Here is a 24,739-nt window from a genome sequence, read left to right on the forward strand (position 1 = left end):
CAGTTACTAAGAATTGAGAAACCTTGATATTTTATCTTAGGTGCTGGCAGGGGCAAAGGGAATTGCTTGCATTTTTTTCATTAATTCAAGGAAATAGCTTTAAGTATACATATATATAGAGAGAGTGGGGCTTTAGAAATGCAAATAGGGCGTTTATGGGGCCTCATGCCTGTGCAATTGGAGGATCTGAGACAAGCACCAGCCAGATTCCCTGAACACCTGCACCTACTGCAGCTGGAAGTGCCCTGGGTCTGATACTTTTAACCTCCTGGGGGCTTCGGGGCGCAGGTGCTGCAGAATATATATAAATATATATTTTTTTCTTTAAAAAGAAGGCAGGTCTGGAGAAGGAAGCCCCTCTCCGAGAGTATTTACTGCAGGCATCCCGGGAAGGCCCGCCTGCTTCCCGGGGGAGCGTGGCCCTTTTGCGGTGGCTCGCGGTACAGTGGGGTGTGTGTCGCTCACTGCAGAGCCTCTCTCCCTCATGCTTTCTGACCTAATCTTTCCACTCAGGGTCAGCCTGGGTCTGGCAGGTGCCTGTTGCGTGCCTGATGCACCCCGTCGTCACCTGGGTTTCCTTCCTGCCACTTGGTCGTGAGGCTCTGCTTGACCAGACCACAGGGCAGGGCTTTAGAAATGCAAATAGGGCGTTTATAGGGCCTCACGCCTGTGCACTTGGAGGATCTGAGCCAAGCCCAGCCAGATTCCCCGAACACCTGCACCTACGGCAGCTGGAAGTGCCCTGGGTCTGATACTTTTAACCTCCTGGGGGCTTCGGGGCGTGGGTGCTGCAGACACATGGCCCTGGGAGGCCGCACATCAGTCGGCTCAGTTGATGATGGATGGTTATGGCTGCTGCCTGGACGTCTCATGATGTGCCACGTTCAGTACAGGTCTGTCTTCACTTCGCTTATCCTCCGACTCCCCCACCGGATCCTAAGTTCTGGGAAGGCAGAGATTCTCCTGTCCCCCACTGGATCCTGCAGTGCCCTGCACGCAGTAGGTGCTCAATAAACAAAGAAATGACTGTAGCTGGATTGCAAATGGCCCATAAATTGTGGGTAAAGCAACAGAGGCAACGCCCACTGCCCGAAACCTCTAGAGAGAGGCATCTAACTTGTGGTATCCTAGGACATGGCTGGGCGTCATGTTCGGAATGAGAGATCTGGACTTCCGAGGAGACATACCTGCCACTGGGAAGCAAGTGCCTTGGGGACACGCAGCAGTTTGGCGGTTCTGGGAGGAGGGCCTGCGCGGTGGGCGCGGCAAGGCTGGCGTGAGGCTCAGAGCGCGGGCAGGGGCAGTGAGGGGTCCCGGCCAGGCGGCACTGGGCCCGCCAGGTGGGACGTGCGGCATCAGGACGTCTGGTCACAAGCAGCAGCACTTCCGTGTCCACCCACACCTCTGCCAGACTGACGCTTCGGCTGTCCATGCGGGTCGGGGGCCTCCAGGCCGTCCACGCGGGTCGGGGACCTTAGAATCTAGTCACTGCCTAAAATGCTACTCTCCTGTATTCCTTACAGCTCTTTTTTTAAAAAAGATTTTATGTACTTATTCATGAGAGACCCAGAGAGAGAGGCAGAGATCCAGGCAGAGAGAGAACCAGGCTCCCTGGGGGCAGCCCGGTGCAAGACTCGATCCCGGGACCCGGGGTCACGCCCTGGGCCGAGGGCAGCTGCTCCGCCCCTGCTGCCCCCAGACGCCCCCCTACTCTCTCTGTTGTACCGTGAGCAGCGTGAGTCCCTGGCCAGGGCTCGGTTGGGTCAGCTGGGGACACGGCTGGTGCAGCGCCGAGCTTGAGGCGTGGAGAAAGGATTCCATGAACGTTTGTTGAATGAATGAGCAAAATAAACCCATGACTTGGGCAAATCTGAGGAGTGCAGGAGGATCGGGAACATCTGTGGGGTAAGGGACTGCAAGTGGCTTCAGGGGACACGGAGTCTCTCTAACGGCTGTGTCATCCCTTCCAGGCCTGTGGAGATTTCACTTTCTGCTGTCCTAGAGCACACCCAGCCTGCCGAGCACAGGCCTCCCCTGCCCTGGGGTTGGGGGCTCCCCCTGGAGCACAGGCCTCCCCTGCCCTGGGGTTGGGGGCTCCCCCCTAGAGCACAGGCCTCCCCTGCCCTGGGGGTAGAAGGCTCCCCCCAGAGCACAGGCCTACCCTGCCCTGGGGTTGGGGGCTCCCCCCTAGAGCACAGGCCTCCCGTGCCCTGGGGGTTGGGGGCTCCCCCCGGAGCACAGGCCTCCCCTGCCCTGGGGGTTGGGGGCTACCCCCGGAGCACAGGCCTCCCCTGCCCTGGGGTTGGGGGCTCCCCCCTAGAGCACAGGCCTCCCCTGCCCTGGGGTTGGGGGCTCCCCCCGGAGCACAGGCCTCCCCTGCCCTGGGGGGCCCAGCCCTGCCCCCGCCCAGTTCCCTGGGTTTGGCTGACGGTAGTGCATGTGGGGTGGGTTTCGTGGGCGAGCTCAGGGTCAGGAGAACCCCGAGGATCCTGGTGGCGGTCCAGTGAGCGCTGAGCTTGCCTGTACCCCCCGGGACCCCCCGAAGGACATCGCGACCCTTTGCCTGTGTTGGGTTTCCTTGTCCCCCGCAGGTGAGCTGTCGCTGGAGGAGGCGCAGGACCCTTTCCTGGTGAGCATCCACATCATCGCGGACCCAGGGGAGTCGCAGGCGCTGCAGGAGGCCGTGGACAGGGTGCTGGCCTGGGTGCACCCCGACCTGCAGCTGTTCCGGGTGTCGGAGCGGAGGGCGTCCCGGCGGCGGCGCAGGGCCTGCAAGGGCGCGCGGCCGGCGCTGGCCGTGGTGCTCTTCCTGCAGGAGGAGTTCGGCGACGAGCAGATCCTGCACCTGCACCGCACGCTGCAGCGGCCGCCCTGGCGCCACCACCACACGGAGCGCGTGGCCGGCCGCCTGCAGCCCTACCTGCCCTGCAGCCAGGACTTCTTCTCGCTGGGCCCGGGGACGCCGCTGTGGGCCGTGCGGCCCGTGCACTACGGCCGGGAGATCGTGCGCTTCACCGTCTACTGCCGCCACCACAGCTACGCCGACAGCCTCCGGCTCTACGGGCTCATCCTGCGGCGCAGCCCCAGCCAGAGGAAGGCCGACTTCTGCGTCTTCCCCATCTTCTCCAACCTGGACGTGGACATCCAGTTCTCCCTGAAGAGGCTGCCCTGTGACCAGACGCCCGCGCCCGCCGACTCCGCCGTGCTGGAGTTCAGGGTCAGGGACATCGGGGAGCTCGTGCCCCTCTTGCCCAACCCCTGCAGCCCCATCAGCGAGGGGCGCTGGCAGACGGAGGACCTGGACGGGAACAAGATCCTCCTGCAGGTACACGGGCGGACAGGTGCTGGGGCGGGGACCCCGGGGTTGGGGGTCGGGCCCGGAACCCCAGCTACCCCAGGACCTGGTGCCGGGTGACCAGGGAGGCGAGAGGAGGGAAGCGTGGGGCCTGTCCGGCTCTGAGTCCCGGTGGCCGTCGGCCACCCCGGTCGTCCTCGCTTGGCCCCTGAGGCTGCGGGGCCTGGGGAGCACCTGCTGGCTCCTGTGCGGCCTCCATCTGCTGTGGGAGCCTCCACCACCACTGGTGGCTCCTGGGGATTCAGACCAGCTTCCATCCCCGGGGCCTTGTCACGTGGGATTCCTGGATCCCAGTCTCCCTGCCAACACTTGGGGAGTTGTCACTGGCGCGCCCTTCACTTCTCCGGGGACCTCAGGAAAGCCCAGCCATTGGGGAGCTGCAAAATACAGTGAGATTCCCGGGAGGAGACACCACGTCCCTCTTCCCTCTAGCGCTCCCCACCGTGCACCGCCCACCCTTCTACCCCGACGGCGTCAGCGGGGCGTTAAAAGCCAGTGATCGCTTAAAAAAGTACAGTCTGATAAGTGTTTTAAGAAGTAAGTGATGCCTTTTGGAATTCTTGGTTTCATGAAGCTTGGGAAGGGGTAAGCGAATACTTTTTAGGGGAATGGTTAACCCTTCACTCAGTTACGGGAGCTCTTTGCCCTCCCAGCCTCCCCCCGTTGCCGGACACTCTTCCAGGATCACTAATTGTACTTGAGAATTTAAAATTCAGCACAGGGGGGATTCCTGGGGGGCTCAGTGGTGGAGCATCTACCTTGGGCGCAGGGTGTGACCCCGGGGTCCCGGGTTTGAGTCCTGAGTCGGGCTCCCTGCAGGGAGCCTGCTTCTCCCTCTGCCTGTTCTCTGCCTCTCTCTCTCTATCATGAATAAATAAATAAAATCTTTAAAAAAATAAAAAATAGAAATAAAATTCAGCACGTAGACTTAAGCAAGTCCTACACCTGGCCCCACTGATAAACACTTTCTAAACTCAGGCTTTCTGGGATTAATGTGTAAATCCATTCCAGGCATATAGGACTTTGTTTTTTTCCTGGAAAATCTCTGGCTCAGGCATCTGAGTTTTCCCGTGTGGCTACCTGGAAGGAGAAAGTTGACAGTGAGTTAGGGGCCGTCACCTCGAAAGGTGCTGATTGCAGTTGCTTCAGAGCCTTTCTTGCTTTTGACACCAGGCGTCAGAACCGTAATCCTCAGGTCACAAAATGAAGCGAGCATTTGGCACGTGCCCGGAAAACTTTTGTTAAAACTGCAGCCAGGCCGCCTCGCTGTGGTCAGAAAGGTCACCCCTGAGACGGTCCCTGTTTCTAGGACACAGGTAACGCTGAGATCTTCCTTTGAACTACACAGATAAGAAAGTGAAGGAAATCGCCTTATTATTCAGTGAGCCGAAGGCGAGCTAGCACTTGCTCTATAGTCTCTTCCGAGTCGTGAGAACAAAATTCTTCCGTGGTCGCAGACTGCCAAAGCCCTATGCAAGATATAATGCAGTTGAATAGGTAAAAGTAAACGGAAGGACTTTTTTTTTTTTTTTTTCTCTATACTAAAAGATCTAAATGGATGCGATTGTTTTGAAGGGACCTCTTCCTTTTTTTTGGCTGTAATTAGAACACTTTTTCTCTCAAGGCCTGTAATAACCTAAGTGAAAGAACAGAGTATAAAAGACTCCTAACAAAACAAAACAAAACAAAAAAAAGACTCCTAACTCTGGGAAACGAACTCGGGGTGGTGGAAGGGGAGGTGGGCAGGGGGTGGGGGTGACTGGGTGACGGGCACTGAGGGGGCACTTGACGGGATGAGCACTGGGTGTTATGCTATATGTTGGCAAATTGAACACCAATAAAAAATAAATTGATAAAAATTTTTAAAAATTAAAAAAAAAAACAAAAAATAAAATTAAAAAATAAAAGCTTGGCCGGGACCGTGCTCAAAGGAACCGTTGAAAGAGTATTTCGAAGAAGATTCACACGTGTAAATGGTTATAAAACCTGTACAGGTGCAGGCTTTTGAAGTTAGAGCATCAAAGTGTGAAAACAGTAAGAAAAACAGATTTGGGGGATCCCTGGGTGGCTCAGCGGTTAAGCACCTGCCTTCGGCCCAGGGCATGATTCTGGAGTCCTGGGATGGAGTCCCGCGTCGGGCTCCCTGCATGGAGCCTGCTTCTCCCTCTGCCTGTGTCTCTTCCTCTCCCTCTCTGTGTCTCTCATGAATAAATAAATAAAATCTTTAAAAGAAAAACAGATTTGTATCTTGGTCCCAGGAACGCGGGGCTCCGTCCCACACAGTGATATGTCGCGGGGGTCAATCAATGTGAACGGAGACGGCCAGTAGCCCCGTCACGATGCTGGACCGTGGGCATCCGCACGGGTCACCAGGTCGGAGCCACTGCGGACGGCAGCCCCTCGCTCTCGCGGGAAATACGCTGGAAAAAAAAAGCCTGTTTGCTTAAAAGCAAAAGTGTATGTCTCTGTCTTCAGCAAAATGAAGACATCTGAGTCACGGAGAGGGATCCGGTTGAGAGAACGCCCTCTCTCCACATCACCCTTAGCATATATGTTTCCCAAACTGTATTTTCAATTATGATTTTTAACGTAAGTTGCTTTTGCTCGGCTGGGTGGTGTTATATGCTGGAGCAGATCTCGGTTGGGTAGTTCTTAGGGGCTTTCTTCAACTATAACTGCATTTTATTTCCTCATCCTGCCCCATTAACTATTCCAGACACCTCCCCACCCTGATTAAATTACTCTGGAGAACAAAAGATGAACGTTCCCCCCCGCCCCCCGCCCGACTAGGGGAGCTACCCAGCTTTTTATTTTTATTTATTTATTTATTTTTAAGATTTTATTTATTTATTCATGAGAGACACACAGAGACAGGCAGAGACCCAGGCAGAGGGAGAAGCAGGCTCCACACAGGGTGCCCGACGCGGGACTCGATCCCAGGACACGCCCTGGGCTGAAGGCGGCACCAAACCGCTGAGCCACCCGGGCTGCCCTACCCAGCTTTTTATAAGAATTTGGAATGTTTTTGACTAAGATCCGATAGGATGGAAAGAAAGACGTCCTCCTCCTGAAGCTCATCTCTCCCTCTTTCTTGGCACTTCCTGATCTGGGGGGAAAAAGGGAGGGAAGGGGAGGCAGGGGGGCTGCAAGTGTCGGAAGTTCCCCAAGATCCCTCTGAAAAACATGTTCCTGGAAAATGTCATCGATGCTCGATGAGGGGCAAGCGCAGCTTTCCGGAGTCATGGTCCATGTTCCCTGAATCCTTCCGTGTCCCCTAGAGCTGAACTAATCTTGTGCCTCAGCTACCACAGGTTTCCCTTTACTCTTCCCTGAAGGATAGTATCAATAATAGATGGAAAAGTGCGTACATCATAAATACACAGCTCAACGAATTCTTACACACTGAATGTGTGTGTAAGCAGCTCCCAGATGAAGAAACAGGGCAGAGAAACAGAAGACAGGGCCTCTCCCCAGCTCCCGTGGCGTCCTGCCCTTAAAGGAACATATTCGTTACTCGATTTTGCACAAAAGGGGGAAGACGTACCCCATCAAGGAAATTGGGAATGTGGGCATGTTATCTCTTCTTTTTTGTACTTATTAGATGTCACATTTTTAAAAGATTTCAGGGACGCCTGGGTGGCTCAGCGGTGGGGCATGTGCCTTTGGCTCATGGTGTGACCCCGGGATCCGGGATCGAATCCCACGTTGGGCTCCTTGCAGGGAGCCTGCTTCTCCCTCTGCCTGTGTCTCTGCCTCTCTCTCTCTCTGTGACTATCATAAATAAATAAAAATTAAAAAAATAATAAAAAAAGAAGACCAATAAAAATAATTAGACAGCAAAGGGATTTGAAGCAGATGGAATCTATTGATAGGAAAGTCGGATGAACCACAAAGACCACATCCAGAATGCAGGCATTTCCCTTGCAGCGCTTACAGCTAATTGGTAGCCAGGAGCCACGTGCGTCCATTTACATTTAAATCTTGAATTCATTAAAATGCAAAAAAATCCAGTTTCTCTGTCTCGCTAAACGCATTTCAAGGACTCAGGAGCCACACGTGCCCAGCGGCCACCATACCCGATAGCTCAGGTCCAGAAAATTCCCATCGTCGCAGAGAGTTCTGCTGGACACTATTCTTCCGCAAGAAGTCCCCCGGGGTTTGACCCGAAGTTCTCCAGCAGCAGAAACAAAGTGTGAGGTCATCAGTGATGGGATCCAGCGTCCGCGAGGTAGAAATAAGCCGTGTTTAGGATGCACAAGAGCTCCTAAGTGCAGCAGGGCCTCAGCAAGCGCCTGCCCACGTGGTGCTGCAGAGGGGCCCCGGGCGCCTCAAGCATAGTGCGGGAAAGAGCCACCGCATGGAGCAAGGGTGGGCAACAAAGTGGTCCCGCCTCCACCGGGGACGCGGGGACTCGGCTACTCCTGGGGGGAGTACATCGTCAGAGAGCCTCCCCCAATTTGTGTCTCTTAGGCCTTTGGGACATAGTAGCAGTGAGCTTGGCTCTGAATCCCCAGCCAACCGCCCGCCCCTGGCACACCTGTGCCGTGTAGCTGCTCAGGTGCCCAGTCCTAGGCCCCGGCGCCCCCACCCCCTGCGCAGCATGGAGGTCTCCTTGGGGAGCTCCCGGGAATGGCCAGAGCATGCGCCTCAGGGGAAGGCCACCCGCCTCCTTTGGGGGAGGCCTGGCATGGGAGCCGCGGGCGGGCCGGAGCTCTCCTGAGGGCACGACTCGGAGCCCCCCACCCCGACACGCACAGAGGCACAGCCGAAGGCTGTTGGGTTCCACAGAGGGAATGTGACGGCTGCATTAGGCCGCGGGATGTTTGCCAGCGGGTTGCCCTCCGCCGTCCCCCGCGGCGTCCCAGGGCTTGGAAGCCTCTGTCCGTGGAGGGTGCTCACCGGCGGTTCTCGGTCCGCATGGGGCCAACGAGGAGACGCGTCCAGAACAAGAGGATCTGCGTAAGGTTTAAAAGGCCAGACGTCTGGCACGGAATCGTGAAGCGTCGCCGGGCTCGAGCCGGGACGTCCTTCCCCGGAGAGCTCTTAGGTGTCACCCACACGTGGCACTGCCCAAGTGCGGCCCCGCGGTATTTGCGGCCCCGGCCTACTGCACTTGGCAGGACGCTGTCAAGGTCCTGCGTGCCGTGGGCCGCGCTGGGTCCCCACCTTGCCGAGCCTGACTGTCCACCGGGAACGGCCGCATCAGACCCCCATGGGTGCTCACGGGCTCTGGGCTTGCGGCCGTCCTGGGCTCCTGCGAGGAACGCTGCCGTGCACGGGAGGGGGGGGGGCACGGGGGGTGCACGATCTGTTCACCCTCCTCTTTTCTCTTCTTTCGGGCGTCTACACAGACGTGCAGCTAGCGACCCGGGTGCACTTGTGTTCGACTGCCCGAGGGGAGGGACCCTGACTTTCCGTAGGCGCCAGTCCACGCTCCCGCCGGCCGGGCTCGGGGTGAGACCTGTTTTCCACGGAAGCGGAGAGCGCGTGTTCTTCGTGAGGCCGCACCCCTCCATCTGCTCCCGGAGGCCGGAGCCTGGGGTAAGGCTGGCCTTCCTGAGGTTCGCCCTGCATCCTCGGGCTCATGTGGGTGCGTGTTTACGGGCATCACACCTGTGTCTCTCAAGATTAAGACTCTCCAGGGGCGGCTCGGGGCCCTTGCAGCCCCCTGGGGACCCTCACCCGGGCCTCAGGCTTCGACATCAGCTGCACTACGACCTGCCTCGCTGGCTTCGTCCCCCTCTTCCCCCCCCCCACCCCTGTCTTGCTCCCTGTGCCTCCCTCACAGGCCTGCTTTGGGTTCCTCAGATGTAGCAGGCTCGCTCCTCCCTCAGGACCTTTGCACCTACTGTTCTGTCCGTGTGGAATGACCTCCGCCAAGACCTTCCCACGTCAGGTTCCTTCTCGTCGTTCAGGCTCCCGAGACGCCTTCCCTGGCTGCCCTGGTTGAGGTGGCGCCCTTTCCTTGACCGCCGCACTCTATTACATCCTCTCCTTTTCTTCCCTTGCTCCTATCTAGTTATTTTGTTTCTTGTTATTTTGTTTCTCTGTTTTCTTGGTTGTTACGTGTCTCTACTACTAGATCGTCAAATGGATGAATTTCTGAATGAATTTGAGGTTGGGGAAGAGGGCCTAGAGCCCTGAACCTCAGATGGGTCCCTGGCCACCCTCTAGCCTGACATCTGGGTTGTGACCCCCATTGAAGGGACCCCCCTCTGTGCTCACACCGCCCTCCCCGCTCCTTCGGCATCTCACAGTCCAGTGGAGGCAGCATCACGCGAACCAAGAGGCCCAGGTGCGGGCCCAGGTGCAGGCCCAGGTGCAGGGATCTAACATGCACAGGCCAGGGCAGGCACAGGTTTTGCAGTCAAAGGTCCTGGGGTTGGCCCCTGACTCCTGCTTCCTAGCAGAGGGCTGCCGGGCGTGGGGCATTATGTTGCTGAAACTCGGTTTTCTAGTCGGAAACTCAGGGTAACGATCCTCCCCTCACAGAGTTCCTCGGACACATGGACGGATGCCTTGGAGGTGCCACTCGTCAGCATCCGCGGCCACTGGACGGAGCAGACGGGTGTGGGTGGGGGTCACGGTCGCCAGGGGCTGCCGGGAGGAGCCGATGCCTGAGCTGGGTGTGGGTGCCCGGGGGAGCCCCAGGGCTCCGAGTCGCCGTCCTGACGGCAGGGGCGCATCTGGGGACCAACCGCTTCAAGAAAAGGCCAGCACCCATCGTGAGCCAAGGGCAAGAGTGCCGCGGACAATGCAAGCCGTCTCTCCTGGGGCGCTGTGGCTCCACCCCGCGCGCCCCTGCCGCCCGCGCCGGCTCAGCCACCACCTTTCCGCGGGGCTCTCACCAGCCTCGCTGACACCTGCAGGGGCCCCAGTGCCTCTCCTCCCGTGCCCACCCTGACCTGCACCCCCTACCTCGCTGGCACCTGCGGGGGCCCCGGTGCCTCTCTCCTGTGCCCGCCCCGCCCTGTGCCCCCTCCACCGCCTCTGCGCCTGCTTCTAGCTGCAGGACCCCCGGCGGCTCGGGTGGGTGGGCTTTCTGCCTGGGGAGGAGCTTATGCAGCGGCGAGTTTAGCCAAGAAGGCATCGTGATGTGACAGGGATGCTAATGGTTTGCTGAGCAGGTGCCACTGTGTGCTCACGGCTCTCCAGCACCGTCCTCACCCTCTTGGCGTTGCCACCAGTGGGGGCCACTGGCGCCTGAGCTGGGGGACTGAGAAGTGCCACCGTCGGCTGTGACCCGTGGGTGGGCGGGCAGGCGGGGTGCTGGCCCCGGCCAGGGCGGCAGACTCGGAGCTGGTGGGTTGTGCTGCTCCCCGTCCTCCCCCCGCGGGTGCTTCTCAGACTTGGGCGGGCAGGGAGCTCGCAGGCTCCCTGGTCCAGGAGCTCCCGGGGGTGGTGCACGTCCCCCCTGCACCCTCACCGCGCGGCCTCCGTGAAGGCAGGATGACCCAGCTGCTCCATGTTGGCTCCGCGGCCTGGGCTGCATCCGCCTGGCACAGCGTCCGCATCGCACTTCCCGCAGGCCTGGGGGGGCGCATGGGGAGCTCAGGCTGCAAGCTGGTGGACTGTCTCCCGATGTTCCCGTGCGCCCCACCTCATCAGCCTGTACAACTGCACATGAGGGTACGTGTCAGTCCTGTATCCATTTTTTTTTTAAGGGGGAAACAAAGAGTCAAGTCACAAGAAGTGTCTGGAAGGCGAGCAGAGCTTCCTAAGACTCGTTTGGTTTTCATCAGAATGGAATCGCCATTGTACCTTTTTCCTCTTTAAAAAAAAAAAAGAGAATCTCTTACCCCCCACCCCCATCACAGTGACCCAAAACCCACTGGAGCCCGTCTGTTTATTATTGAAGATATTTCCTTTATGTTATTTTACTTTATTGAAGTGTGGCCGACGGAGGACGTTAGTTCCAGGTGTGCAGCGCAGTGACTCCACCTCTGCCCGCCCGGGACGTGACCCCACGATGAGCCCAGCTGCCGTCTCCCAGTGTCATTAGCTGCTTGCCCTGCGCATGGCCGCGGCTTTTGTATTTTATCATCAGAAGTTCCAGCCCTTCCCTCCTTCGTCTGGCGGCCGCCGGGTGCTTTTGCGCAGCGACGAGCCCATCTCTGTTTGGGTTGGTCGGTTGGTTTTTGTCCTTTAGATCCCACACCCATGTGAAATCGTCCGTCCCGTGTCTGTCTTTGACGTATTTGCTGTAACACCCTTGGGGCCCGGCCGTGCCGCTGCAGGTGGCAAGACCGCACTCTGCCTCCGTGGCCGAGCAGTCCCCCTGTGTGTGTGCGTGGGCGTGCGGGCGTGTGCACAGCGCCCGTGTCCCTTCGTCTGCCCGGGCACACTCGGGCCGCCGCCGTTTCTTAAGAACTGTCGCGACGACCACGGGGATGAGCGTATCCTTTGCAGTCAGGGAGCCCCCGGCAGTGGTGCCGCCAGGTATGTGGTGGCTCCACCTTTAGGTATTCGGGGAGCCCCCGGACTGTCTCCCGCGGCCAGCACCCCGGGGCCTCCTTTCCTTCCCGTCCTCCCTTCTTCTTTTTATTTTTTATTTTTTATTTTTTATTTCTTCCCTTCTTGAAGACGGCCACCGTGACAGGTGTGAGGCGGCACCTCGTGGTCGTTCGGATTCACATTTCCCTGACCGGGAGTCACGCTGAGCATCCTGCGTGTTGAGCATCCTTTCGTGGGCCCCTTGGCCGGCTGGATGCCTCCCCAGGAGAGATGTGTATTTGGGTCATTTGCCCGTTTTTGTTTTTTATTTTTTTTAATCGCATTGTTTGCTGTCTGGGTCATTGTCGTTGCCGAGCTGTCCAAGTTACTTGTATATTCTGAGCGTTAATCCCGTGTCAGACGTATGACTTGGAAGAGCATCTCCCACCTAGGAGGCTGCCTTTTTTGCTTTGTGCATGGTTTTCCTCCACTGTGCAAAACCTAAAGCTGTTTCTGTCCTGTTCCCAGCCCTAAGCCTGGTGTCCGCTGCACAGCGCTACTCCGTAGACGGAGCTTGTCCCCCCCCACCCACCCCGGCGTCTGGTGTTCTCATGGGAGGCGCACAGGGTGAGCCGAGGCATCCACCGTGGAAGCAGGAGGCCGCTGGGCCCGTTGGCCACCCCACGAGGCTCGTGGCTCCCGGTGCGGACTCCGAGGAGCCCAGCCATACTCTGGCGGCCGCAGCACCTGCCCAGACTACCCAGACCCGTTGAAAGTCCCCCAGAAAACCGTTCCCCCAAGCATCGTCTGGGTTTAGCATTCCTGCAGGATGTGTAAGTGACATCATAGCTCTTTCAGGCCTGGAAGGAAAAGTGAATTTTTTTTTTTAGGAAAAAAAAAAAGAAGTGAGCTGTGATTACGGGCCTTGGCAAGACTTGGAATCAGATCTCTGAGGCAGAGGAAGGAAAATGAGGAATTTTAAGCATTTTTTTTTTTTTTTGCTCTTAATCTTAGAGCTGCTTTCCCCTTGGCCTCCCTGTAGTCTGGTCCGTCCTGGGGTTGGTGGTGGGTCTGGGAGCAAGTGCTGCTGTTCCTGCGTGTGCCGGACGCCTCCCTGCAGGCAGCGCTGGTCCCCTACGGGTCAACCACATCGTGTCTGCGAGGCAGGGCAGGAAGTGGACGGCCCGGCCCTTCCCGGAGCCGCGAGCTTGAGCAAAAGCTCGGAAGGTGTCCTCCCGGCTCCGTGTGGTACTAGACAGGGACAGGGTGGCCAGGGGACCTGCTGGTCCAGGCTGCGCCCCGGGGTGCGACGTGCGCAAGCTCGAGGCAGCTCGAGGTGTGCTAGGCGGGCGTGCTGGGTGATTCCTTAATGTTTTCATAGTTTCTAATCTTTATTAGAAAGTAATAAAACTGGGCAGCCTGGTGGCTCAGTGGCTTCAGTCCCGGGCATGATCCTGGAGACCCGGGATCGAGTCCCATGTCGGGCTCCCTGCATGGAGCCTGCTTCTCCCTCTGCCTGTGTCTCTGCCTCTCTCTCTCTCTCTGTGGGTCTCTCGTGAATAAATAAACACAATTTAAAAAAAAGAGAAAGTAATAAAACCAAAGTACCCAGATTTTATTTTGGAAATAAGAATCTAAATAAAATCTAGATTTTAGTTAACATATGGTGCAATAATTGGTTCAGTGATGCATCCCCTACGTACAACAGCCGGGGCTCGGCACCGGTGCCCTCCTTCACCCTATCCCCCATCCCCTCCCTCCTTTACCCCATCCCCTCCCTCCTTCACCCCATCCCCCACCCCCTCCCTCCTTTACCCCATTCCCCCACCCCTCCCTCCTTCACCCCCATCCCCACCCCCTCCCTCCTTCACCCCATCCCCCACCCCTCCCCCTTCACACCCATCCCCATTCCCCCTCCCCCTTCACCCCTATCCCTCACCCCCTCCTTCCTTCACCCTTATCCCCCACCCCCCTCTGTCCGTCAACCCTCAGTTGGTTGTCTGTCATTAAGACTCTCTTATGGCCTGTTTCCCTCTCTTCTTCTCTTCTTCCCCTTCCCATATGTTCATCTGTTTTCTTTCTTAAATTCCACACATGAGTGAGATCATATGGTATTTGTCTCCGACTGGCTTATCTCACGTAGCATGATACACACACTTGGCTCGATCCACATCGTTGCACGTGGTGAGATTTCATTCTTTTTGATGGCTGGGTAATATTTTCTTATATGAAGACCACACCTTTATCCATCCCTCGCTGGATGGACGTGGGGCTCTCCCCATAGTTTGCCTGTTGTGGGTAATGCTGCTATAAACAGCAGGGTGCAGGTGCCCCTTCGAATCAGTATTTTTGTGTCTTTTGGGTAAATACCCAGAGGAGCAATTGCTGGGTCGTAGGGTAGCTCTAGTTTGAACTCTTTGAAGACCCTCCACACTGTTCTGCTCGCATTCCCGCCAGCAGTGCAGGAGGGCTCCCCTTTCTCTGCGTCCTCGCCAACACCTGTTGTTGCTCATGTCATTAATTTTAACCATTCTCACGGGCGTGAGGTGATATTTCACTGTGGCTTCTATTGGTATTTTCCCCATAATCAGCAATGTTGAGCATCTTTCATGTGTCTTTTAGCCATCTGGATGTCTTCTTTGGAAAAAATGCGTACTCATACCTTTTGTCCACTTCTTAACTGGATTATTTGGTTTTGGGGGGGGGCATTGAGTTCATAAAATCTTTAATAGATTTTGGATATGGGAATGACAGATTGTTCTTAATGACCCTATTACTACTACCACAACAGAGCATTTTAATACAGTTTCTTTTCAGTTTTTGGTTTTTGGTTTTTGGTTTGTTCTTTGGTCATGTAAGTGGTATATGTAAGTTTTCTTTAAAAACATGTTCTGAGGGTGCCTGGGTGGCTCAGTTGGCTGAGCGTCTGCCTTTGGCTCAGGTCAGGATCCCAGGGTCCTGGGAGTCTGTTTCTCCCTCTCCCTCTGCCCCTTACCCCACTTGGACACTTTCTCTCTCACTCTACTCTCTCTCAAATAAAATAAAATAAATAAATAAATAAATAAATAAATAAATAAATAAATAAATAAATAAAATATATATAAATATTTTAAATATACATACATATATATTCTGTTTACTTTTTTTTCTTACCTGTCCCAAAAGAGCTTTTGCTAAAAAGCTTTAGACCTTTTGATTAGTTCTCTCTTTCTCACCTCCAACCTTTTATCCTACGAAATGGAAATCCAAAACATTACTTGGAATTTCAGGACCTTTTTGCATGATTCTTGGGCCTCATGGCAAGAGCGTGGGTTCCCCGGACCCTCTGGAACTGTATGCTCAGGGAACTTCTGGCACCTTCTTTGTTCTCCCCTATAGCGTTGTCACCCAGAAAGTTTGAGTGTTACTTCCTTGCCAGGGTGGTCTAGGGGGGACACCTGTAAGGATCTGGTTAACAGGTACCAGAGTGGCCGTCATGGTGCCCACCCCAGCAGGCTCTCCGTACTTGACTTCTTTTAATTTTTTTTAAAGATTCTATTTATTTATTCATTCGAGACACACACAGAGAGAGGCAGAGACCCAGGCAGAGGGAGAAGTAAGCTCCATGGAGGGAGCCCGATGTGGGACTTGATCCTGGGACCCCGGGGTCACGCCCTGGGCCAGGGGCAGGTGCTCAACCACTGAGCCACCCAGACATCCCACTCGACTGCTCTTAAAACAGCACTGCATGGCCAGCAGCACCAAAGGTCAGGCTCACCCACCCAGCCACCCGCGGGAGGGCAGAGAGTGCCCCAGGCCCTGCAGCCCCTGCCTGTCCCATCGAGTGACCTCCCCCCCTGCTGTGTGGGCTGGGCTGTGCACCCGAAGGAGGCATGGAGGAGGAGAGGGTTCGGGCCCTGGGGGGGAGCAGAGCCTGGACCGCCTACTGCACTGGTCCTCGGGCTGTGTGCACACCTGCAAAGGGCTGTGGCCTGTGCGCCCCAGTGCCCCCCCCACCGGGCCTCCTGGGTGCTCTGGGTGGGTAGGCCGCTCCCTGGGTGCCCCAGAGTGGGGCGGGGGGCTGCGTGGGGCGCCGTGCACCCCGGCTGAGCAGTCGTGGTGACACATGCGTGATGCAGCCACAGCTCCACGAGGCCTCACAGTAAGGCTTCTGCTCGGCTGAGTGGCCTCGTCCAAGTGGGCAGCAGACCCAGGGACTCTTAGGAGAGGACCTGCGTGGGTCAGAGGCGCTCCGCTGGGCGCAGATCCCTCCGGGCCCTTTGGGAAGCAGGCGAGGCCGCACGGTCCCTCCTTTCATGTCTGCTTGTTCACAATGTCGTGTAACGCTGTTTGGTTTTATTCTATATTCTTCAATCCCGCTTGATGTCTGTATTTGGCATTTATAGATTACCTACCGCCTTACTTCTAGAAATAGTCTAAGTAAATATATAAATCACAGAATAGTTGTCCTAAGAGATGAGAAAGTGTATAGACGGGCAAGGACAGACCAAAGGGAGCTGAGGATTATATGTTGAGCTTCCTGGAAGCCAAAGCAAAAAGAGAAGCACAACGTTCATGATTAGATTAAAAAGACAATCCAGACCCCAAAACACAGATGTTTCCGGGCGCTGAATCTCAGTAGGTTCCTTTTATAAGACTCGCTCCAGGTGACAGTGGGCGGTCCTCAACTATAACTTTTGGAAGGTGCGGGAATGTTCTTTGTGTGGCCACAGATGAAGTCGAGGGAGACTGGTTACTCTAATAGCCAGAACCATTCACGTCCGCTCAGGAACCATACTCTGATGCCTGTGACTGTTCTCTGCCGAAGGCCTAGGAGGAGGAAATCAATTAGAAATGGCACAAACCAATCCTTAAAATGGCAGGATGGGAGCCACCGCTCGGGGGACCCACCGGGCACCTTCTGTCCCTGCCGGGTGTCCTCGCTCCTCGTCTCCTAGGGCTGCTCCAGAGCCAAGGCAACTCCTGCTGCTGATCCCTCCTTGGGACTCGGTCTTCACCCCTTCCCAGCACCCCAGCTCCCGATTATCAGTCCCCGGTGTGGCTGGGCTTGGTGGCTGTGCTCTGAGATGTCTTCCGCTGCAGCCGAATAGAGCTCCAGAATCACATATACCGTGGCGTCTTCCATAGCAACAGCTTCCACTTCTTAACATGTATCTGCATCTCTCTGAACATTTTTTTAAAATTTATTTAATTTAGGCTTTAGCCCCCCAATAGCTGAGAATCCTTTCTCTTACCATTTTGCATATTACAAAAATGACGATCCCAAGTTTGGCCTTTGAGCCAGGGTGTGCATTTATATCCCATGTCTTCCAAATGCTTAGCTCTGTGACCCTGGGCAAGTTAATGTTCCCTCTCTGTGCCTCAGTTTCCATATCTGTCAAAGGAGGGTAATAAAAATAAGCACCTGGTAGGACCGCTCTATCAGGCAGGGGTCCCTCGGGCTTATGAGTGGTCTGGCATAAGGTCTGTATATCGTCATGGGAGCTGGTGGAGAAGGCTATGTGGGGCCTGAGATCTCCCCAGATCTGATCGACGGGTAGGAGGGGAAACTGAAAAAAAAAAAAAAAAAAAAAAAGGAGGGGAAACTGGTTGGAAGTCGAGGAGATCAGGGCAATGTTGTGATGGACCTGCGAGGCACCTGACCAGGCCCAGCGAAGCTGACATGATGGAGGTCCAGAGGAGGCTGGAGGCTGCAGGCCCGGGAGCCACCCGTGCCCACCAGGTGAGCCCGTGGGTCAGCTCCGCGTGTGCAAGCGGCCCGAGCGCCCAGCACCCTGCTCCAACCCGTAGATTGTGAGAAGTGGCTGCCCCTACCTTTCCACTTCACATCCCAGGCACATTTCTCTTGTGACCAACAGAATCGCACAGAGAAGGGAATTCCAGGAGACGTAGTTCAGTAGCTGCTAGGTTGACACAATGCAAAGCCCTGGAGGTGGGTTATGGGGTGAAGTCCATAAAATAGAGGGAAAGGATTGATTTCTAAATTTTGTCTAGTTTTATTGAGGTGTAACTGACATAGAGCACCGTATAACTTTAAGACGTGCAGCACAATTGGTAGACCCACACGTATCGTGAAAAGTTTCGCGACCACCAGCCATTTCATATAGTTACCAAAAAAAAAAATAAAGTTTTTTCCTTGTGATGAGAATTCTTTGGATTTACACCTAACAACTTTGAAACATACCATGCAGCAATGTTAACTGTGGTCACCATGTACTTTACATCCCTGGTACTTATTTCTCTTAATAACTGCAACTCTGTACTTTTGGACCAGTTTCACCGAATTCCAACACCTCCCACCCAACCTCTGGTAACCACAAATCTGATCTTTTTTTTCCTATGAGCCGGCTTTTTCATAGATTCCACATATAGGTGGGATCATGTGGTATTTGCCTTCCTCTGTATGATACACTTCACATGACATGATGCCCTCAAGATGTATCAGCGTCGTCACAAATGGCAGGATTTCCTTCTTTTTAATGGCTCAGTAATATCCCATCATATAGACATACCACAGTAGTTTACTCAGACATTGGTGGACACTTAGGTTGTTTCCACGTAATTGTAAATAATACTACTATTATGTATAATAATACATAATAATACTAAGCTATGAACGTGCAGGTTCACATATTTCTCCGACATAGTGATTTTTTTTTTTTCCTTTGGACATAACACCCAGAAGTGGAATTGCTGGATCATATGGTAATTCTATTTTTAATTATTTGAGCAGCCACCATCCTGTTTTCCGCATAGGCTGCACCAATTCACACCCCCACCCACAGCGCATCAGGGTTTCCTTTTCTCTGCATCCTGGCCGGCGTTCGTTACCTCTTGCCTTTTTGACGATGGGCATTCTTACAGGTGTGAGGCCGTATCTTATTGTGGTTTTGATTTGCATTTCCCCATTGATTAGTGATGTTGAGCACCTGTTAGCTATTTGTGTACCTCCTTGGAAACATGACTATTCAGATCCTTTGCCCATTTTTAAAGAGATTTTACTTATTTATTTGTTAGAGAGAGCATGAGTAGAGGGAGGAAGGAGGAGCAGAGGGAGACGGAGAAGCAGGCCCCTTGCTGAGTGCAGAGCCCCACATGGGGCTTTTTCCACGACCCTGAGATCATGACCTGAACTGAAACCAAGAGTCAATGAATGCTTAACTGTCTGAGCCACCCAAGTGCCTCGTTTTTCCATTTTTAAATTGCATTATTTGATTTTTCTGCTATTGAATAATGGGTTCTTTTTACATCTATGTGATATTTCATATAATTATGTATTTTATATTTTATATTAAAACAGTATACATGATATATATAAGTAATCAGATATATGATTTTACTTTTTTTCCCCCATTCCATAGGGGTTCATTTCCTTTTGTTGATTTTTTTTTTTTCTGTAAAGAAGCTTTTTAGTTTGATATCATCCCCCTTGTTTGTTTTTTATTTTGTTGCTTGTTCTTTAGGGATCATATCCAAAAGCTCATTGCCAAAACCCATGTCAAGGAGTTTTTTTCCCCATGTTTTCATTTAGGAATTTCATGGTTTCTAATTTTACATTTAAGTCTTTGATTCATTTTGAGTTAGTTTTGTGAGTGGTAAGAGTCTCCTTTCTTTCTTTTACGTGTGAATATCCAATTTCTCAAGTAGCATTAATTAAAAAACTGCCTTTTCTCCATTCGGTATTCTTGGCCCCGTTGTCAAATATTAGTTGACCATATATGCGTTTATTTCTCATCTGTCAGGTGGGTTCTTTTGGTCTGTGCATTTGGTTTTATGCCAGTCCCACACTGTTTTGATTATTATAGCTTTATAAATTAGCTTCAGATCTAGAAGTGTGATGCCTGTAGCTTCGTTCCTCCTTTTCAAGATTGCTTTGAATATTTGGGGTCTTTTGGAGTTCCATGTAAACTTTAGGTTTTTCTACTTCTGTAATAAATGGCATCAAAACCTTGATTAGGATTACATTGACTCTACACAAGGCTTTGGGTGGTGTAGACATTTTAATATTAGTTCTTCTCATCCGTACACATTGAACCCCTATTTGTGTCTTCATCAGCTTATTTCATCATTATCTTGTAGTTTTCAGTGTAGAGAATGTTAATGTCTTTGGTTAAATCTATCCCTAATTTATTGGCTTTGATGCTGTCGTAAAATGGCATCATTTTCTTCATTTCTTTTTCAAATAATTTCCTGTTACAGAAATGCTACTGATTTTTGAATAGTTAATTTTGTATCCTGCAACTTCCTTGAATGCATTGATTAGATTGAACAGGTTTTTGGTGGTGTTTTCAGGATTCTCTACATATAAAACCATGTCATCTGAGGTAGAGACCATTTTACTTCTTCCTTTCCATTGTGATGCCTTTTATCTTTTTAAAAATTTTTTTAATTTTTAAATTTATTTAAAATTATTTTTTTGCCTCATTATTCTGGCTCAGACTTCCAGTGGATGTTGAATGGGAGTAATAAGAGTGGACACCATGGTCTTGTTCCTGATGTTAGAAAAATTTTTTTCATTTTCACCATTAAGTGTGATGTTCACTGTGTGCTTGTCAAATAAGGCCTTTATTACATTGACGTAGTTAGCTCTGTACCTAATTTGTTAGACTTTTTATCATGAAAGAATGATTCTTTTGTACCTATTGAGAGGATCATATGATTTTTCATTCATTCTATGATGTATCACATTTATTGATTCACATATGTTGAAATATCCTGCATCCCAAAGATAAATCTCACTTGATCACAGTGAATGTTCCTTTTAATATGGCACTAAATTTGATTTGCTATTTTATTGAGAATTTTTACATCTCTGTTCATCACGGGTAGGTCTGTAGTTTTCCTGTAGTGTGCTTTCCTGGCTTCGTATCACTGGCTTTGTAAAATGAGTTTGGGAGTGTTTCTTTCTCTTCGGTGTTTTGAAAGCATTAAGGATTGGCGTTAATTCTTCTGGAAATGTTTGGTAAAACTCACCTGTGAAGCCATATGGTCTTGGCGTTTTCTTTGTTGGGGGATTTTTGATTCCTGATTCAGTATCCGTACTAGGAATTGGTCTTTTTAGATTTTCTATTTCTTAATGATTCAATCTTAGTAGGTTGCATGTTTCTAAGGTTTTTTTAGTTTCTTCTAGATTGTCCAGTTTGTAGTGTTCACAGTAGCTTCTTATTATCTTTTGTATTTCTGTAATATCAGTTGTAATGTCTGCTCTTTAATTTATAATTTTGTTTATGTTTGTTTAAGTTTGCTAGTCTTGTCAATTTTATCTTTTTAAAGAACCAACACCAATTTTTAAAATCTTTCCTATTGCTTTCCTTCTATTTCATATACTTCTGTTCTAGTCTTTACTATTGCCTTCCTTCAGTTAAAGGGCTTAGTTTGCTCTTCTTTGAGGCATTCAGTTAAGTTTACTTGATATCTTTCTTGTTGCTTATGTAGGTAATTTATTGTTATGAACTTCCCTCTTACAATTGCTTTGGTTGCATCCCATAAGCTTTGGCATATCGTGTTTCCATTTTCATTTGTCTAAAGATACTTATAAATTTCTCCTTTATTCTTCAATCCCTTGGTCATTCAAGAGAGCACTGTTTGAATTCCATGTATTTGTGAATTTGGTACTCTTCTTATTATTGATATTTTAGTTTCGTGCCATTGTGTTCAGAGAAGATATTGATAAGATTTCAAATTTCTTGAATTTGCTAAGACTTATTCAGTGACCTAACATATGGTCTGTCCTAGAAATATTTCATGAATGCTTGAGAAGAATATATATTCTGAGAATATATATTCTGCTTTGTTGGATAGGTTGCTCTGTACACATGTGTTAGGTCCATTTAGTCCATAATGTTGCTCAAAACTGCTGTTTTCTTATGATTCTCTGTCTAGATGACCAATCCACTGTTGAGAGTGTTTTACAAAGATCTCAACTATTATTTTTTGGTGTTTATTTCTGTTAGGTTTTGCTTTATATATTTAGTTGGACCACTGTTGGGAGTATAAATATTCAAAATTATTATATTTTCTTGAAGGATTGACCCCTTTATCAATATACAGTGGCCTTTTGGTATCTTCTTTCCATTGTTTGTTTAAATTTAGTCTGTTTTGTCTGATAAAAATATAGGTATCCGTGGTTTTTTTTTAACATGTGCTTGAATAAATATCTTTTTCCATTCTTTTACTCTCAGTCTACATGTATCTTTTTTTTTTTACTTTCTTTCTTTATTTTTTTTAAATTTATTTTTTATTGGTGTTCAATTTGCCAACATCTAGAATAACACCCAGTGCGCATCCCATCAAATGCCCCCCTCAGTGACACATGCATCTTTAAGGCTAAAGTCAGTCTCTTGTAGGCAACATTTCATTAGATCTTGGTGGGGTTTTTAAAATACATTCAGCTGTTCTCTATTTTTGGATTAGAGAAATTAATCCATCTATATTTACAATAATTATTGATAGGTACTTAATATTGCCATTTTGTTCAGTGTTTTCTGGCTGTTTGTAGATACATTGTTCCTTGTTTCTTATGTTTTTATATATATTTTATGTATATATTTTTATATATTTATGTAGATATTTTATATATTTTACATATACACATACCTATTTAAATATATTGATGCCTTCCAGAATCAGCATACCTTGACTTCTGTATCCTGTTCTTTTGTGTAATTTCTCTAGGGTTTTCCCTTGTAGCTACCATGAGGTATACATAAAATACCTTAAAATTATAACACCCCATTTTATTTATTTTTTAAGGACTCTCTACCCCCAACGTGGAGCTCAAATCCCCAAGATCAGTAGTCACATACTCCACCAACTGAGCCAGGCAGGCACCCCTGTAACACCCTATTGTAAACTGATAACAACTTCCATAGCATTCCTAAACTTTTTACTTTTACTTCTCCTCCCACTCACATTTTAAATTTTTGATGTTAGACTTTACCTATTTTTATACTTTGTATCCCATAACAGATTATTGCAGTTGGGGTTATTTTTACTATGCTTGTTTTATTAACTTTTAAACTGTAGTTGTAAACGAATTACACACCACCATTACCATATTATAAAATCTAACCTTGACTATATGTTTACCATTACCAGTGAGCTTCACACTATCTTCTTATGTTTTTACAATGTTAAATAGGATCCTTTTACTTCCACTCAGATAACTCCCTTTAGCTTCTCTTAAAACAGGTCCAGTGATGATGAACTCCTTCAGCTTTTGTTTGGGAAATTATATCTCTCCATTTCTGGAGAGGGCAGCTTTGCTCGAAATAGAATTCTCGGTTTAGAGTTTTTCTTTTAATATTTTGTATATATCATCCTGTTCACTCCTGGCCTGAAAAGTTTTTGTTGAAAAACCTGCTGATCATGTGATAGGAGTGACCCTGCATGGAACTTTTCTCTCCTCTCTTGCTGCTTTCAGAGTTCTTTGTCTTCAACTTTTGAAATTTTAATTATAATGTGTGGTGGTATAGTCCTGTGTAGGTTGAACCTATCTAGGGTGCTTTGGGCTTCATGTTTCTGGATGTCGATTTCTCTCCACAGGTTTGGGAAGTTTTCGGTGATTATTGCTTTAAATCTACTTTCTGTCCTTTTCTCTTTCTCTTCTGGGATTCCCATAATGTGGATATTGTTTCTTTTGATTATGTCACATACATCCTGTAAGCTGTGTCTTCACTATTTTTCATTTCTTTTTGCTCCTCTGACTGGATAATTTCTAATGTCCTATCTGCTCAGTCAATGATTCTTTTTTCTGCATAGTCAAGTCTGTTTTCGAAGTTCTTTATTGAATTCTCCACTGAAGTTGTATATTTTTAGCTTTAGGATTTCTGTTCATTTTGTTGATTTTTTTTAATGTCTTCCATTCTTTATTCAACTCGTTTTGTTCATGAATTGTTTTCCTAATTACATTTAGTTGCATGTTGTAGTTTATTAAACATCTTTAAGAGGAATATTCTGAATTCTTTGACAGGCCTAGGAGTAAATCAGGAAACTGGCCTAAAACAGTGGTCCCTGTTACAGCTCCACAGTAAAATCACCTAAGATTTTTTCCATTCCCTTAATTCAGTTTTTGGAGCTTTATTAATTCCTTTAGTGGTGTCACATTTACCCAATTTTTCATGATCCTTGATTCCTTACATTAGTATCTATGCATTTGAATAGGCTATTTTTTTTTCTTCGAGACTTTGTAGGTTCACTTTGGCAGGCAGTCCTTCACCAGCCTGCTCAGCTTGGGGTTCGGGACATGTCAGCTGAGAGCATACTTGAGCAGGTGGAGCTTGCTATCAGGGTCTGTTTTTGGATGAGGCCACCGACCAGGCCCCGAGGTCACAGAAAGAGGGGTAGAGCGGAGCTGCTGGCTGATAACACTTGACAAGACTGTTCTTGATTTCCTGTTCAAGCAGGGCTGTATGATGGGCTCCATGCCTGCCTGAGTTCCTTGTCAGGCTTCCCAGATGGCTGGGCCTGGAAACTATACAGCAGGCAGGGCTATGAACTAGCTCCCCTGTCCTGATGCAGTAGCAGAATAGGCTTCAAGGCCTGCACAGCTCATTATTTGAGAACTGAATCAGGCTAGACTTTGCACTGAATATCCCACTGAGACCAGTTTTGCTCTGCAGATAGGGAAAGCCCTGTGCTGTGCTGTCCATTCATGTGCCACTGTAAGCAGGGCTGTAGGGTGGACTCTACAGCTTCTCATGTGCTCTATTTAGGCCCCCTAGTCAAGTGGGCTGAAAACTGTATTCAGCAGCAGATGGGGCTACAAGGTAGTTTCTCTGCCCGGGCAGGGCCCCAAACAGGCCCCAAGGCTGGCCAGGCTCTTGTTTGGAGATCAAATTAGAACAAACTCTGCACCAAGTTCCCTGGCCTGACAAGGCTCTATCCTAGCTCTTTAGATGGATGGGCCACTGGCTGGGTTCTCCACTCAGTGCTTCCATAATAGGAGTTGCA

General features: G+C 50.4%; 1 protein-coding gene across 2 annotated transcripts in view; it reads left to right on the plus strand.

The window, feature by feature from the left end:
* Positions 1-24,739, plus strand: part of FAM124A (family with sequence similarity 124 member A) — an 84,804-nt gene that overhangs the window by 18,600 nt on the left and 41,465 nt on the right. The window contains exons 3-4 of one of the 2 annotated variants that reach the window (XM_072783228.1): positions 2,592-3,325; positions 3,788-5,059. In XM_072783228.1, the coding sequence (XP_072639329.1) occupies positions 2,592-3,325; positions 3,788-3,844 (791 nt within the window). In that variant the 3' untranslated portion in view covers positions 3,845-5,059. Of the gene's footprint in view, positions 1-2,591; positions 3,326-3,787; positions 5,060-24,739 lie in introns of those variants that run through there. The other variant, XM_072783227.1, reaches the window with a different exon arrangement.

The sequence above is a fragment of the Canis lupus genome, chromosome 17 (assembly GCF_048164855.1).
Source record: "Canis lupus baileyi chromosome 17, mCanLup2.hap1, whole genome shotgun sequence".
NCBI lineage: Eukaryota > Metazoa > Chordata > Mammalia > Carnivora > Canidae > Canis > Canis lupus.